Source organism: Schistocerca piceifrons, chromosome 11, assembly GCF_021461385.2.
Source record: "Schistocerca piceifrons isolate TAMUIC-IGC-003096 chromosome 11, iqSchPice1.1, whole genome shotgun sequence".
NCBI lineage: Eukaryota > Metazoa > Arthropoda > Insecta > Orthoptera > Acrididae > Schistocerca > Schistocerca piceifrons.
Genome location: NC_060148.1, coordinates 60,762,321 through 60,778,750, shown reverse-complemented (window position 1 = coordinate 60,778,750; position 16,430 = coordinate 60,762,321). Strand labels below are relative to the sequence as shown.

The following is a 16,430-nucleotide window of genomic DNA, read 5'->3' as shown; positions in this document are numbered from 1 at the left end:
TCATCACTGGGCTAAGTGAACTGACATTGTGTTGACTTTCCTCTAGTGTGAACACCCCAACATTTGATGGTGACATCACCTGCCATTCTGATCCATTCCATTAATATGTAGTGTAAAATGACCTTTAATCCTTTTGGCTTTTGTTATTATTACTAAGCCATGTTCTTTAAGTATGTTATGTATTCTTTGTGTGTGTGTGTGTGTGTGTGTGTGTGTGTGTGTGTGTGTGTGTGTGTGTGGTCCTGTTCCTGTTCCTGAATTCACCATTCATTACTCATAGAATCTTTCAAGATGCCAAATATGTTGTGAAATATACTGTGCAAAATAAAGTACCACTTTTTCAAAACCCCTCCATTGTCTCCCATCATGACGCATGAGCTTGAAATTTGGGTCAGAAATGCCTACAATCTTCCTGTGTAATGGTGCAAAAGCTCAGTGTCCTGAGACATCACGCCTGAGCTCACTGACACTTCAAACGGCAATGAGGTGTAATGTACAGGGTAGTCAGAAACAGTCCCAAAAACTTGTAAGGGTGTTGCAGGGTAGATTGTGCTGCAAAATAATTGAAAAGAAAAAAAATTTATTCGCTGTGCCATTTCCGAGTTGTACTGTATATCATGGTAGTTAGCCAATCAGGTCTTTGTACATACAGGCATCTGTTGGTCCACGAGTTACCACATGTTCAAATACTCATTACTAGTTAAAATGTGCCTTTTTCAGAAGTCAAAAATGTGAGCTCGGTGAGCAAAAGCTACATCCATTTGGGTTGAGGAAACCAAGTGTACACACCCATTTGGTGACACTGACTCTGGTAGGCTGCTTGAATTTGTGCACGATGATTTGATTGGTTACATTCAATGTTAAATTACTCAGAAATGGCATACTGTATTGAATTTATTTCTTAACAGTTATTTGTCAGCACAACCTACCGTGCAACGCCCTTACAAGCTGCAATTTCCATGAAAATGCTATGAAATGAAGTGTCCATTTGGATGCACTTTAATAACTTTCAGATGTCTTGTCCACACTTTGTGTTATTTCCAAAATAATCTTAAACATTTTGACACTCCATCGTTTTCAGAGCCTATAAAATGCAACACCAAATTGGTCTCAAAAGATGTCAAAATACACACACCAAAAAAAGTTTTGCATTACCTCAGGTCTGACAGTTCCGGAACCTGTACAGAAAATTGAAATAGAGATCAACATAAACATCATTTCTGCCCTTTTTTATTGCTCATGAAAACAACACATTGCATGTTGCACCAACATACAGCGAGACCTTCAGAGGTGGTGGTGGTCGAGATTTCTGTGCACACCGGTACCTCTAATACCCAGTAGCATGTCCTCTTGCATTGATGCATGCCTGTATTCATCGTGGTGTACTATCCACAGCTTCATCAAGGCACTGTTGGTCCAGATTGTCCCACTCCTCAACAGCGATTTGGCGTAGCTCCCTCAAAGTGGTTTGTGGGTCACGTTGTCCATAAAAGCTCTTTTCAATCTATCCCAAGCATGTTCAATAGGGTTCATGTCTGGTGAACATGCTGGCCACTCTAGTCGAGTGATGTTGTTATCCCGAAGGGGGAAATCATTCACAAGATGTGCACGATGGGAGCGCGGATTGTCGTATATGAAGACAAATGCCTCGCCAATATGGTTGCACTATCAGTCGGAGGATGGCATTACGTTTCGTACAGCCTTTATGGTGCTTTCCATGACCACCAGCGGCATATGTTGGCCCTACGTAATGCCACCCCAAAATGTCAGGGAACCTCCACCTTGCTGCACTCGCTGGTCAGTGTGTTTAAGGCGTTCAACCTGAGCCTCCAAACACGTCTCTGACAATTGTCTGGTTGAAGGCATATGCAACTCTCGTCAGTGAAGAGAACATGATGCCAATACTGAGCGATCCATTTGGCATGTTGTTGGGCCCATCTGTACTGTGCTGCACAGTGTCATGGTTGCAAAGGTGGACCTTGCCATGGATGTTGGGAGTGAAGTTGCACATCATGCAGCGTATTGCGCACAGTTTGAGTCGTAATACAATGTCCTGTGGCTGCACGAAAAGCATTATTCAACATGCTGGCATCGCTGTCATGTTTCCTCTGAGCCATAATCCGTAGGTAGCGGTCATCCACTGCAGTAGTAGCCCTTGGGCAGCCTGAGGGCGGCATGTCATCGACAGTTCTTGTCTCCCTCTATCACCTAATGTAACAGCTGTACTAAAAAGACTGCCTACACTACGCTTGTCTGTCCTCGTTTAGAATACTGCTGCCTGGTATGGGATCATCGTGCACAAATTCAAGCAGCCTACCAGAGTCAGTGTCCTTGACAACTTACAGTGTGCAAAATACTAACATCAGTAAAAGTTCATAAATAGCATTTTATAATCATTCCAAAAGCACAGAAATACCAGTTGAGGCACACAGCACTCACTTATGAAGAACAGATGGCACTCATGCATTGCTATTTCCGCCAATGGGAGGAATTGCATAATTGCCATAGAGGAAATTCAAACAATTTGAGGAGGTGCAATCCTGGAGCCCCATAAATCAGTTCCATGAACAGTATGGATTGCCTTATCTAATTAATTTCGGAACCTCCAAACATTTTAACTAATACACAGTCCACTTAAAAACCAATGAAATATTACTGCTAATGGTACATTGGCAATTGTGCTACCTGGCATAATGTGATCCCTTTTATTTATATCACACATCACAGTTTTTTTCTAGGAATCAGAGATAACTTCTACACAGAAGTATAACTGTACGACGAACCATAAAATATGTACACACACACACACACACACACACACACACACACACACACACACACACACACAGAGAGAGAGAGAGAGAGAGAGAGAGAGAGAGAGAGAGAGGGGGGGGGGAGAGGAATGGGAGGGAGGGATAAGAAAATAATAAATATAGATTGAAGGTAAATTGATCTATGTTATTTAATTGTGATCCCAATTGATGGTTCCAGTTGCAGGTAACTTATCTAATGGCTTAAAGGAGCAACAAAAACTTCATTTTCTATATTTATAGAATTATTGACCAATTTTGAAAATTTGAAATGTCATAATTTACTCAATAAGAGATATAATCTTACATTAAAGGTTTAACATAATAAGAGAATTATTGCAATATTTGTAATTGTGTATACTGCATGTCTCAAGGCAGCATGACTCATTGCACACCAGTTACCCAGACCATCTTCACGCAGTATTTGAGAATGAGAGTACTTAGTGGTTTCCAACAAATTTTATACATAATATCAGGCCTTTACAAAAACTTTTTCCCTCTGAGACTCCCTACAGAATGATGAAATGAAATAGTTTATTGCCTACTAAATTTTTGCTGTTAATGCACTAGAACTTCAGTATCTGATATGATGCTTTAATGTATTACATCTTTACTATTAATTCTATTTGTAACACACCGTATGGCAGATACTGTCCACATGTACCACTAAGTGTATGTGCAAAATTATATCACTGTACAACACACAATTCAGGAGATATGACATCATAAGTGTAGAGATGCGTGAAAAACTAGCTTTTGCTTAAAATGGAGCACAAATTACCCAGACAGAGGTTTAGTGGTAGATGAGGAAAGGGAAAAATTAGTATTTTGTTATGAGTAGTATTAGGGCAAGTGCATGTCTTCCACATTGTGATATTTCAGGACGTCGGCCTAATGATCTTTATTTTTTTCGCAGGTCGAGATCCGCATGCGGAACACCGTAAGGGATGGAAAGACAGTGAGCAGTGAGGTGATCTCGATGACAGTGAAGGGTCCCGGCCTGCACAGGATGGTGCTCGTCGACCTGCCGGGCATTATCAGTGTGAGTGTCGTAGTGTACTGTCTGTGGGATAGCCGAGGTGAGCTGTCGGACGAGTGTGTGGGTTTTGTTCAATTTTGAGTGTGACTAGATAGGGAACCACACTGGGTGGATGTGATCTCGCCCAGTAGCGAAGCGAGTGTCGCTATCTGGTGGAGTTGCTAGTAATTCTGTTGAATTGTGGTTTGGCTGTGGAGCTGGAACCTCATGGGTTGGTCTCCTCTGACCTGCACCAACTGAGCAGCTTGGCAGACTCTTGTTGCCTACTGAATGTTGTGGTTAGTGTCTGGTACACTTATTTAGGGGTTAGAGAATTCACGTTGTCACATAGCTAACACAAATAATTTGTCCTTAGATGTAGTTAGTGATTAAAGAACTCTGGTTTAAACTCAACAAAGATTGACTGATCTTTAACTTGCACGTAGGAGAGTAGTGAGCAAACGGAATCTCACCAGAAAATTACACAGTATCCGTTAAACTTCGGTTACACAATAAATCACTCAAATCTAAAGGCCGTAAATTCAACTAAATATCTAGGAATTACAATTACAAACAACTTAATTGGAAGGAATACATAGAAAATGTTATGGGGAAGGCTAACCAAAGACCAGGAGGAATCTACAATACAGTTCTCTATTGTCTCCCAACTCAATACAGACATTATTCTGTTTGCTTGCTTTCATTCCCACTATGATACGCAAATCCATTGTGCACCAGCAATTCGTCGAAAGTTCAGAGACTGGCAGCTTGCTTAGTATTCTGCTAGAATGATAAGTAACTCTACACTAGATGTAGCCAGTTGTCTGCCTTAATTTAATTTTAAATATGTTCCACTGAGACATCAGTACAATGAAGTCTATGGCAGATGACTCATTATGTTCAGGTAAATAAATTTCATATAATCCACCCTTCTACCTGGGATGTGGGTGCAAGCCTTTGAAATGTGTCATGGAAGAAACTACGGACAACTTGGAACCCTTACACAGAAAATGTTGTGGGGAAGGTGGGCCAAAGATTGTGTTTTGTTGGCTGAACACTTAAAAGATGCAACAAATCTAGTAAAGAGACTACCTACGCAACCGTTGTCGTCTGCCCTCATCTTAAGTATTGCTGTGCAGCATGTGATCCTTACCAGTTAAAACTGACAGAGGACATATAAAAAGTTCAGAGACTGGCAGCTTGCTTAGTATTATTTGAAAATGGGGAGAGTATGTCATAGATATGATAAATGGGTAGGTGTGGCAGTAATTAAAACAGAACTGTTTTTTGTTGTAACAGCATCTGGTCATAAAATTTTAATTACCAACTTCTTCCTCTAAATTTGAAAATATTGTTTAGAGTCCAACCTACATAGATAGAAATGACTGTTGCTAGAAAATAAGAGAGATCAGAGCTCGCGCAGAAAAATTAATTTTTGTTTTGTACTGTTTGAGACTGTAGCAGTAGATATATATTCTTAAACTGGTTCGATGCCCCCTCTGCCAAACACTTTAAGGGCGAATTGCAGAGTAATGATGTAAATGAAGATGTAGAAAATAAAAGTTTACCAATGCCGATAAATGTTGTAATTAGCTTGTGTACTGTATCTAATTGCAATTTCCAAATGACTGTCTGACATGGATGACTTAAAGGTCATTGACATTCAGTTTGGAAACAATTTGAAATAAGTCCTGACAGGAGGTAGCACTCTCCAGGAAATGACCTATATACATAAATATGAGAGGATGATATATGAGAGTGCCCGTGTTCGTAAGTTTTTTTTTTTTTAAATTGTATATTTAAGCCACAGATCATGCAGGGGTATCATTAATGGGTTGGGCATATTACCAAGTTGACATCAGACAATCTGTTTAATAACAGTACCAAGTTGACATCAGACAATCTGTTTAAAAACAGAGAAAATTTGGATTGTAGAAAACCAGAAACCTAAACTAGTTGTTATACACAATTACACATACTTGAATATGTTAAATAGTAAGTAGTCAACCAAATATGCTCAGAGAGGCACTCAAAATATAAAAAGTCTGCACTACAGTTGTTGTAACTGAAAGCTACAAGTAAGTATGTAATTCTATGAAGTTGGTATCTCTTACATCCATAAAATATTATTAAAACTATTCACAGCATAGAATTGATGGTGAGGAAAGCCTTCTCAGAGTGAAAACTAGTAGGAAACTAGTGCCACGATCCGGCCTCACATGGGTAGCATGAAATATCAGCGGCTGGAAAACTTGTTTGGCATAGCAGTTATTTTGTTTATGGGCCGCTGGCAAGAGTTACGATTAAAATTCAGAGAACTATGTTAGGTAACTTAAGATAAACTCTGAATACTATTATAACTAAATTATTTAAGCAGCGCACACCAGGGAAGTTCTCAGGAGGCACTACTTACTTGACAGTCATCGTCATAGTTCACCCGATTTACACAAAATGTTTATAAATCACACGAAAACATTCCTTATGAATCACTCTGTATATTAATGAGAACAGTATCAAAATCCATACAATACTTCCTGAGATTAGCCTTCACACACCGACAGAAAAATATGTCGGGGGACTTTAATTTACTAATTTGTATACATTATGTACCTACTGGTGTAGAGGTGTAGATAAGCTACATATACACTATTTTAGAAGTGGGACAGGTGAAGCTTGCCTGATTATGCTCTTTGCAAGTAGCAAACTGATGACTAGCAGTTGCAAAAGTAGTTAAATGGCCAGAATGAAGCTACTATTAAATAGATTTGAAGCAACAGGAAGAAAAAAGGGGGGCAGGAGGGGGGCCATGTGGCATGACGACCTGGCAAGAAAAGAAAACCTGACGAAGAAAAAGGTAAACAAACTGGGGAGAAGAGAGAACATACGGGCTAGAAACACTTCAAAAAAGGCTGTGATGTGGAAGTGTCTTTGCGTTTCAGTATGTTGTTGTTGTTGTTGTTGTTGTGGTCTTCAGTTCTGAGACTGGTTTGATGCAGCTCTCCATGCTACCCTATCCTGTGCAAGTTTCTTCATCTCCCAGTACCTACTGCAACCTACATCCTTCTGAATCTGCTTAGTGTATTCATCTCTTTGTCTCCCTCTACGATTTTTACCCTCCACGCTGCCCTCCAATGCTAAATTTGTGATCCCTTGATGCCTCAAAACATGTCCTACCAACCGATCCCTTCTTCTAGTCAAGTTGTGCCACAAACTCCTCTTCTCCCCAGTTTTATTCAATACCTCCTCATTAATTATGTGATCTACCCATCTAATCTTCAGCATTCTTCTGTAGCACCACATTTAGAAAGCTTCTATTCTCTTCATGTCCAAACTATTTATCGTCCATGTTTCACTTCCATACATGGCTACACTCCATACAAATACTTTCAGAAACGACTTCCTGACACTTAAATCTATACTCGATGTTAACAAATTTCTCTTCTTCAGAAACACTTTCCTTGCCATTGCCAGTCTACATTTTATATCTTCTCTACTCTACATTTTATATCTTCTCTACTTCGACCATCATCAGTTATTTTGCTCCCCAAATAGCAAAACTCATTCACTACTTTAAGTGTCTCATTTCCTAATCTAATTCCCTCAGCATCACCTGACTTAATTCGGCTACATTCCATTATCCTCGTTTTGCTTTTGTTGATGTTCATCTTATATCCTCCTTTCAAGACACTTTCCATTCCGTTCAACTGCTCTTCCAAGTCCTTTGCCGTCTGACAGAATTACAATGTCATCGGCGAACCTCAAAGTTTTTATTTCTTCTCCATGGATTTTAATACCTACTCCGAATTTTTCTTTTGTTTCCTTTACTGCTTGCTCAACATACAGATTGAATAACATCGGGGAGAGGCTACAACCCTGTCTCACTCCCTTCCCAACCACTGCTTCCCTTTCGTGCCCCTCGACTCTTATAACTGCCATCTGGCTTCTATACAAATTGTAAATAGCCTTTCGCTCCCTATATTTTACCCATGCCACCTTTAGAATTTGAAAGAGAGTATTCCAGTCAACATTGTCAAAAGCTTTCTCTAAGTCTACAAATGCTATAAACGTAGGTTTGCCTTTCCTTAATCTTTCTTCTAAGATAAGACATAAGGTCAGTATTGCCCCACGTGTTCCAACATTTCTACGGAATCCAAACTGACCTTCCCCGAGGTCGACTTCTACCAGTTTTTCCATTCGTCTATAAAGAATTCGTGTTAGTATTTTGCTGCTGTGACTTATTAAACTGATAGTTCGGTAACTTTCACGTCTGTCAACACCTGCTTTCTTTGGGATTGGAATTATTATATTCTTCTTGAAGTCTGAGGGTATTTCGCCTGTCTCATACATCTTGCTCACCAGATGGTAGAGTTTTGTCAGGACTGGCTCTCCCAAGGCCATCAGTAGTTCTAATGGAATGTTGTCTACTCCCGGGGCCTTGTTTCGACTCAGGTCTTTCAGTGCTCTGTCAAACTCTTCATGCAGTATCGTATCTCCCATTTCATCTTCATCTACATTCTCTTCCATTTCCATAATATTGTCCTCAAGTACATCGCCCTTGTATAGACCCTCTATATACTCCTTTCAACTTTCTGCTTTCCCTTCTTTGCTTAGAACTGGGTTTCCATCTGAGCTCTTGATATTCATACAAGTGGTTCTCTTTTCTCCAAAGGTCTCTTTAATTTTCCTGTAGGCAGTATCTATCTCACCCCTAGTGAGATAAGCCTCTACATCCTTACATTTGTCCTCTAGCCATCCCTGCTTAGCAGTTTTGCACTTCCTGTTGATCTCATTTTTGAGACGTCTGTATTCCTTTTTGCCTGCTTCATTTACTGCATTTTTATATTTTCTCCTTTCATCAATTAAGTTCAATATTTCTTCTGTTACCCAAGGATTTCCACCAGCCCTCATCTTTTTACCTACTTGATCCTCTGCTGCCTTCACTACTTCATCCCTCAGAGCTACCCATTCTTCTTCTACTGTATTTCTTTCCCCCACTGCTGCCAATTGTTCCCTTATGCTCTCCCTGAAATTCTGTACAACCTCTGGTTTAGTCAGTTTATCCAGGTCCCATCTCCTTAAATTCCTACCTTTTTGCAGTTTCTTCAATTTTAATCTGCGGTTCATAACCAATAGATTGTGGTCAGAGTCCACATCTGCCCCTGGAAATGTCTTACAATTTAAGACTTGGTTCCTAAATCTCTGTCTTACCATTATATAATCTATCTGATACCCATTAGTATCTCTGGGATTCTTCCATGTATACAACCTTCTTTTATGATTCTTGAACCAAGTGTTAGCTATGATTAAGTTATGCTCTATGCAAAATTCGACCAGACGGCTTCCTCTTTCATTTCTTAGCCCCAATCCATATTCACCTACTACGTTTCCTTCTCTCCCTTTTCCAGCACCCGAATTCCAGTCACCCATGACTATTAAATTTTCGTCTCCCTTCACTATCTGAATAATTTCTTTTATCTCGTCATACATTTCATCAATTTCTTCGTCATCTGCAGAGCTAGTCAGCATATAAACTTGTACCACTGTAGTAGGTGTGGGCTTCGTGTCTATCTTGGCCACAATAATGCATTCACTATGCTGTTTGTAGTAGCACGCCTTTGAGTAAGTGAGAATAAATAATAATGTAGAATTAAATTTCTGATGTTGTGTATGTACTTTCTGTTGATAATGCTTTATAATACAGTGGCATAATATGGCAGAGGAGTAAGTGTCAGCTAAATATGTGCAGACGCAGACAACCGACATGGCCACAGACACGCGGGAGGCGATCCGGCAGATGTCACAGGCGTACATGTCGAACCCGAATGCCATCATCCTGTGCATCCAGGACGGCTCGGTGGATGCGGAGCGCTCCAACGTGACCGACCTCGTCGCACAGATGGACCCTCAGGGCAAGCGAACCATCTTCGTGCTCACCAAGGTCGACATGGCCGAGGAGTCGCTCGCCAATCCGGAGAGGGTGAGTACGTTTCAGTTATACACGCATTCTGTGGGTCATAATTGTGACTTTTCCGTATGATGTGGAACTAGAAAGTTTCACAATTACAGTTTGAAAAGCGAAATTGTGTCGGGGGTGAATCAAAATTAAAATTATTAATATTCTCTCTCTTCTCCTTTCTCAGTTTTCATAAGCAACAACTATGTAATATTTATCAAATTTGAACGTGTTCTCCTTTCTGTATAACATTTCTCTGATCATTGCAGCTTAATTTTTTCGACGTCTCAAAACTAAAATTCACATCAGTAGTGGTTTAGTGATTTCTTCTTACGAAACCAAAAGTTTTGCAAAAATCAAATGGTGGAAAGTCCAGGATGGAATAACAGCAATGTGGAAAGGACATACTTTTACTCATCAGGTAGAAGAGGGGTTCAGTCACAGACTGGCACAATGAAAAAAATACTAGTAATATTTAAGCTTTCAAACAAAATTATTTTTCAGATGTGTAACTCTCAACATTCAGACAGCAACTTACACACACGTGGTTACTTTATCTGGATACTGAGGCCCACCTGTGACTGTATCTGATGTGAGCAGCTGCCTGTTGAGGTAGGTGATGAGGGTAAGGAGGGGAGTATTCCTTTCATTGTGCCTGTCTGCGACTCACTTCCTCCTATATCTGGTGGATTTTACATAAATTGTATTTGTCTTATTAGTATTGTTGTTTTTCACATCTTTGGAATTCCATGGGGATGGCATACTTGGAGCTTCTCACAGACAGTCCATATAGTGTCGATTGCTCCCTGCAGTGCCTACTGTGACTGCGGGATTTCTGTTGTCGAATTCTTTCCGTTGCACGTCTCGTGGGGAGTACGCCAAACAAATAATAAAAATATAAAACAAATATCTGAACTTACATAGACATTCATCTATGTATAAGTAAAAGGGGTTTGGAATGCCCTTTTTCTCTTTAAGTATGATTAAAATTACTATAAAATTAGTTGTACACATTTAATTTTTTTTATTTAGTAAGTTTTTCCTCCACACAACAGTTTTTCTTCAACATAACCAATACTCGAAAATTACTGCGTTTGTTACATAAGATCTTAATTTATCTCCTCAGGATGTCCCTCCAGGTGTTTCAATCTTGTAGATCTTGTTCCTCTGCCCCAAGTCTTCTCACTGTTAAGTGTACATTTTGGAGCCAGGTGGTCATAGGAAATCCTCTTCTCTTTTCCCCTCCAGTTCCCATTCCAGGATCAATTCTGGTATTCTGGTTTCCTCCATTCTTCTTTTTCTTGTATCAATCACATCATGTATTCTTTCTCGTACTTCCATTCTCTTAATTATTTCATTATTTCTTATTTTCTCTTTACTAGAAATTCTTGTGGACCTTCTTCAGAAGTCCATTTCTGCTGCTTGCAGTTTTTTTTGCATTTCAGATTAATAGTCCAAGTCTCCAGCCCATACATAACTATGCTCTCTAGTATCAATTTATATATGATTCTTATGATTAGTTATTAAATTTCTGCGCCACAAGATTGAGTTCAGCATCCCAATAATCTTCCTTCAACTGCTAATTCTTTTATTAATTTCTAACTGTGATTTTTCACTCCAACTTTAAAGTGGATTCCAAATAACAGAAAGTATTGGCCACCTTAATTTTCTTTTCTCCTATGCATAAGTAATCAGGATCATTATTGAGGTATTCTGTGTTCTGATAGTTAATCTTTAGTTCTCAGTTCCTGATTTCCATTGCTAACTGGTTACATATATAATTTGCGTCCTCCCCATCTTGTGATATTACTACTTGATCATCCGCAAATAATAGGTGGTGTAAATAAACTCCATCTGTAATTTCTAGCCACATACCAGAGCTACAGACACATTCCTATAAACAAACACAAAATTAATTAGCTGTGTGACTACCCATCAAAAAGTACACCAGCTATGCAGCAATTTAGTTTTGCCATAAATCATTAGAGTAACTTGCATATGTCAAAATGGGTGTGAGAATTGCAACTGGCATGTTGACTTGCATGTGCAGATGAAGAAGATCCTGGCAGGCAAACTGTTCCCGATGAAGGCGTTGGGCTACTTTGCTGTGGTGACTGGTCGTGGCCAACAGGACGACTCCATCCAGAGCATCAAAGAGTATGAGGAGCGATTCTTCAGGAACTCCAAGCTCTTCAAGTGAGTCGAACATTACCAGTAATCACATTACGTGTTAAAGTTTTCTAATTAAGACCATTTTCTAGCATAGTGTTGCATAGTATCAGCTTTCAAACTGGAAACTGCTGATTACCTTTACCCTTTACCTTTAGCTTTACCTTTGTGTGTGACCACTAAGGCTGTCAGTCCCTCCCCCCTCTCTCTCTTTTCCCATTGAAATTCAAAATTGCTACACCACATTTCTATGAATAACTTTCAAGACTCTTTTTGATTTAACAGTTTGTATATTCTCTTCCACAATACATACATTAATCACATTACACTACCATCTTCTCAGTTCAGTATACAGAATAAGAATAATATATCAGAAGTTGATTTTGCATTCATCGCTCATATATATATCTCTACTTTGGAAGTCTGCACATCTCTGAGACAGGTCTGGAATCTGGCAAATACCAATTTCCATGTCCAAGCAACTATTTCCTCTCACAAAGTCACTGCAGTCGCCATTATGTGTTGGAAGATCTACATTGGCCCCAGTGTAGGTCACCACATTCTGAATAAAAATAGTATCCCCAACCAATAACTGTACCCTTACACCTGACACATTATTTTATTATTTTTAGTTAAGAGTATCATTTGTCTGTAAGAAGACGTAGGCATATCCATGAGTACTCTAGAATGGTACTTATCTCTATACTGTTCAGAAGGTGGTGTTGCTATAGTCCGATTAATATTACTTCATAGTTGATGTCTGTCACTTGCTACTACGGTGTTACCATATCGGCTGCTGCCTACCGCTCAGTTATAACTGACACACAAACGTGGCAGGTCCATTCACAAATGCTGTTAATGTGAAATGCAGAGCAATGTTGGAAGCGGCAACTGCGAGATATATTGGAAATGTGAGATGCTGTGTTGACAGCTGATTTTAAATGACCAATGAATGAACTGTGGCAGATGACACGTTTTGCAGTGTACCTAAGGAAATGGTGGTCAACAGTGTGCAGCAGATCTAAAAGCACGATCACTCTGTTCACAGTGATTAAAGCTAACCTCTACGACCAAACTCGAGACACACACAATGCAGTTTCAGTGCTAAAAGCAAACTGTAATTTCTTACTGTCATTGGTTACCTGAAACTGTCCTCACACTTGATACACGAGCTGACACATTACCAACTGACGAGCAGTCCTTTTTGGTATTTTGTTAGAGATTATAGGCGACACAAGCAGATTGCAAATGGAAAAGGAATGATAGGAAGAAAAATAAGAGGAAATAAAAAAGTCAATATGATTGTGAAAATGACACGGAAAAGAACTAGTGATCAATAATAAATTTGAAACAGTTAATTGAATAACAATAATAATCAAACTTCCTGGCAGATTAAAACTGTGTCCCGACCGAGACTCGAACTCGGGACCTTCGCCTTTCGCGGCCAAGTGCTCTACCATCTGAGCTACCGAAGCACGACTCACGCCCGGTACCCACAGCTTTACTTCTGCCAGTATCTCGTCTCCTACCTTCCAAACTTTACAGAAGCTCTCCTGCGAACCTTGCAGAACTAGCACTCCTGAAAGAAAGGATATAGCGGAGACATGGCTTAGCCACAGCCTGGGGGATGTTTCCAGAATGAGATTTTCACTCTGCAGTGGAGTGTGCGCTGATATGAAACTTCATGGCAGATATAGCGGAGACATGGCTTAGGTAGGAGATGAGATACTGGCAGAAGTAAAGCTGTGGGTACCGGGCGTGCTTCGGTAGCTCATTTGGTAGAGCACTTGCCCGCGAAAGGCAAAGCTCCCCAGTTTGAGTCTCGGTCGGGCACACAGTTTTAATCTGCCAGGAAGTTTCATATCAGCGCACACTCCGCTGCAGAGTGAAAATCTCATTCTGGAGACATCCCCCAGGCTGTGGCTAAGCCATGTCTCCGCTATATCCTTTCTTTCAGGAGTGCTAGTTCTGCAAGGTTCGCAGGAGAGCTTCTGTAAAGTTTCGAAGGTAGGAGACGAGATACTGGCAGAAGTAAAGCTGTGGGTACCATGCGTGAGTCGTGCTTCGGTAGCTCATTTGGTAGAGCACTTGCCCGCGAAAGGCAAAGGCCCCGAGTTCGAGTCTCGGTCGGGCACACAGTTTTAATCTGCCAGGAAGTTTCATATCAGCGCACACTCCGCTGCAGAGTGAAAATCTCATTCTGAATAATAATCAAATCCTTATGGTCAGATTTAGAAATAAAAAATAATTCACTATTTTTGATGCACGAGATAACCTACACGTGAGGTTTCAGTATTAACTGTTGCACTATGCAACCGTGCTATGTTATGTCGTTACCTGTATCACTCTGGTGATCCAATCGCAATGATGTGATTTGGTATCCAAACAAATAAAGAAAGAACGCCAGACGAGGAATTTCAACTGAACTGATGAATTGTTGTGGCAGTTTGGCAACGGCAAACATTTCAGGCGTGATGTTGAGTGCTGTTATTGGAGGAAACCAGCTCCAACACTTGAAGTATCAACTATGAAGTAATTTTAATCAGACTGTAGTCTGTTCAAAGTAGAGCAACTGCTAGCTAGTGAAGAGATTGTGACTAAATAAATATGGTGTAACAGGACACTTTTCACAGAAAAAATTCTACCTACCGCATTTACTCAAATCTAAGCCGCACTCGATTCTAAGCCGCACCTGAAAAATGAGACTCGAAATCAAGGAAAAAAAATTTCCCGAATCTAAGCTGCACCTGAAATTTGAGACTCGAAATTTAAGGGGAGAGAGAAGTTTTAGGCCGCACCTCCAAATCGAAACAAAGTTGGTCCATTGTAATATGAGACACAATTTAGGTCAAATGAATGACGATACAGCTACAGTAGTTTGGTTCGAGTCGTAAGCTTAGCAGTTAAGCTTTACCAGGTAGCCATTGCTATGTGTCAGGCGCTCCGTCCGTATTTATACGGGTACCCGTCCTTTTCCAGGTACCCTTCCTTTTCCACGTGCTTCGCCTGGTTTGAATTGATTGCTTAATTTTCTTTGATCTGACAAGTGCCTTTTTCTTTGTTATAGGTGTTTACGTCACTCTAAGCTGAAGATGCATTACTGTACTGTGTCATGCATTGTTTGTCGAATTCTGATAATGAGTGTTTACAACCTGTCACCACTCGCGGCATGGCTTGCTTTTGTGCGTGCTACCGCTGCTTACAATTAAAGAAAAAAAGAGAGGAATCGTCTCATTAGCGAAACAATGGCAAGAGACTGCTATTTGTTGTTACTTAACACTGCTGCTTTCTTTGATAATGATCAACAAGAACCAAATAATAGACTGCATATGATTGAAGATGTTCTGAACGAGAGTTTAGCGAAAATTTTTCTCCGTTTGGAAATCTTTGCAGACGCCTCTTTAGTACATTACATTCTGCATAGAAATTAGTCATCTTAGATTCAAAAATGTAGTCAATTGCCGTGCTTCATTTCTGACTGTATCACTATTACTCATAAGAATAATATGAATATAAACATGACATGATATGTTTATTCTTCCGCGTTTGCTGTTGTCTCTATCTAGTTTTGTAGTTTATTAGGCAGACAGAATTTAAATGAGATAGCAGCAAACATGAAAGAATACATGGCAAAATGTTTATATTCGTATTATTCTTATGGTGAAGAGAATAGTGCATGTGATTCACAATTCATAAAAGTTCCTATTAGCAACCATCTTTTCTCACAGGTAGGAAAAAATTCAGAACATAGAGTTGGCCATATTGCCAAACATCCCTAACAGTCTTGCCAGTCGGATTTTCGTAGTACATTGAAACACCGCAACATTCAAAGATGAACAATACGGAATTTGTATTTGCTTCGATGGATAATGTTTGAAAATGCAGTGGTCGAAACTCGGGGCGGAGGAAAAAAAAAAAGCTTGTCTTCCACCCTTTTTTTTTCCAATTTATTTACTGATGCAGAGGTTTTGGCGCCAGTATTTATCTTTGTGCCTGCAATGCATGCCTGTTGAGTATAGATTTAAGTGTCAGGAAGTCGTTTCTGAAAGTATTTGTATGGAGTGTAGCCATGTATGGAAGTGAAACATGGACAATAAATAGTTTGGACAAGAAGAGAACAGAAGCTTTTGAAATGTGGTGCTACAGAAGAACGTTGAAGATTAGGTGGGTAGATCACATAACTAATGAGGAGGTATTGAATAGGATTGGGGAGAAGAGAAGTTTGTGGCACAACTTGACTAGAAGAAGGGATCGGTTGGTAGGACATGTCCTAAGGCATCAAGTGATCACAAATTTAGCATTGGAGGGCAGTGTGGAGGGTAAAAATTGTAGAAGGAGACCAAGAGATGAATACACTAAGCAGATTCAGAAGGATGTAGGTTGCAGTAGGTACTGGGAGATGAAGGAGCTTGCCCAGGATAGATTAGCATGGAGAGCTGCATCAAACCAGTCTCAGGACTGAAGACCACAACAACAACAT

The 16,430-nt window shown here is 40.0% G+C and overlaps 1 protein-coding gene across 3 annotated transcripts in view; it reads left to right on the top strand.

Moving 5' to 3' along the window:
- The window catches only part of LOC124720062 (dynamin-like 120 kDa protein, mitochondrial), a 196,435-nt gene that overhangs the window by 111,077 nt on the left and 68,928 nt on the right, over positions 1 to 16,430 (top strand). For all 3 annotated transcript variants that reach the window (XM_047245331.1, XM_047245330.1, XM_047245329.1), the window contains 3 exons: positions 3,727 to 3,852; positions 9,575 to 9,805; positions 11,832 to 11,977. In XM_047245331.1, the coding sequence (XP_047101287.1) occupies positions 3,727 to 3,852; positions 9,575 to 9,805; positions 11,832 to 11,977 (503 nt within the window). The remainder of the gene's footprint in view (positions 1 to 3,726; positions 3,853 to 9,574; positions 9,806 to 11,831; positions 11,978 to 16,430) is intronic.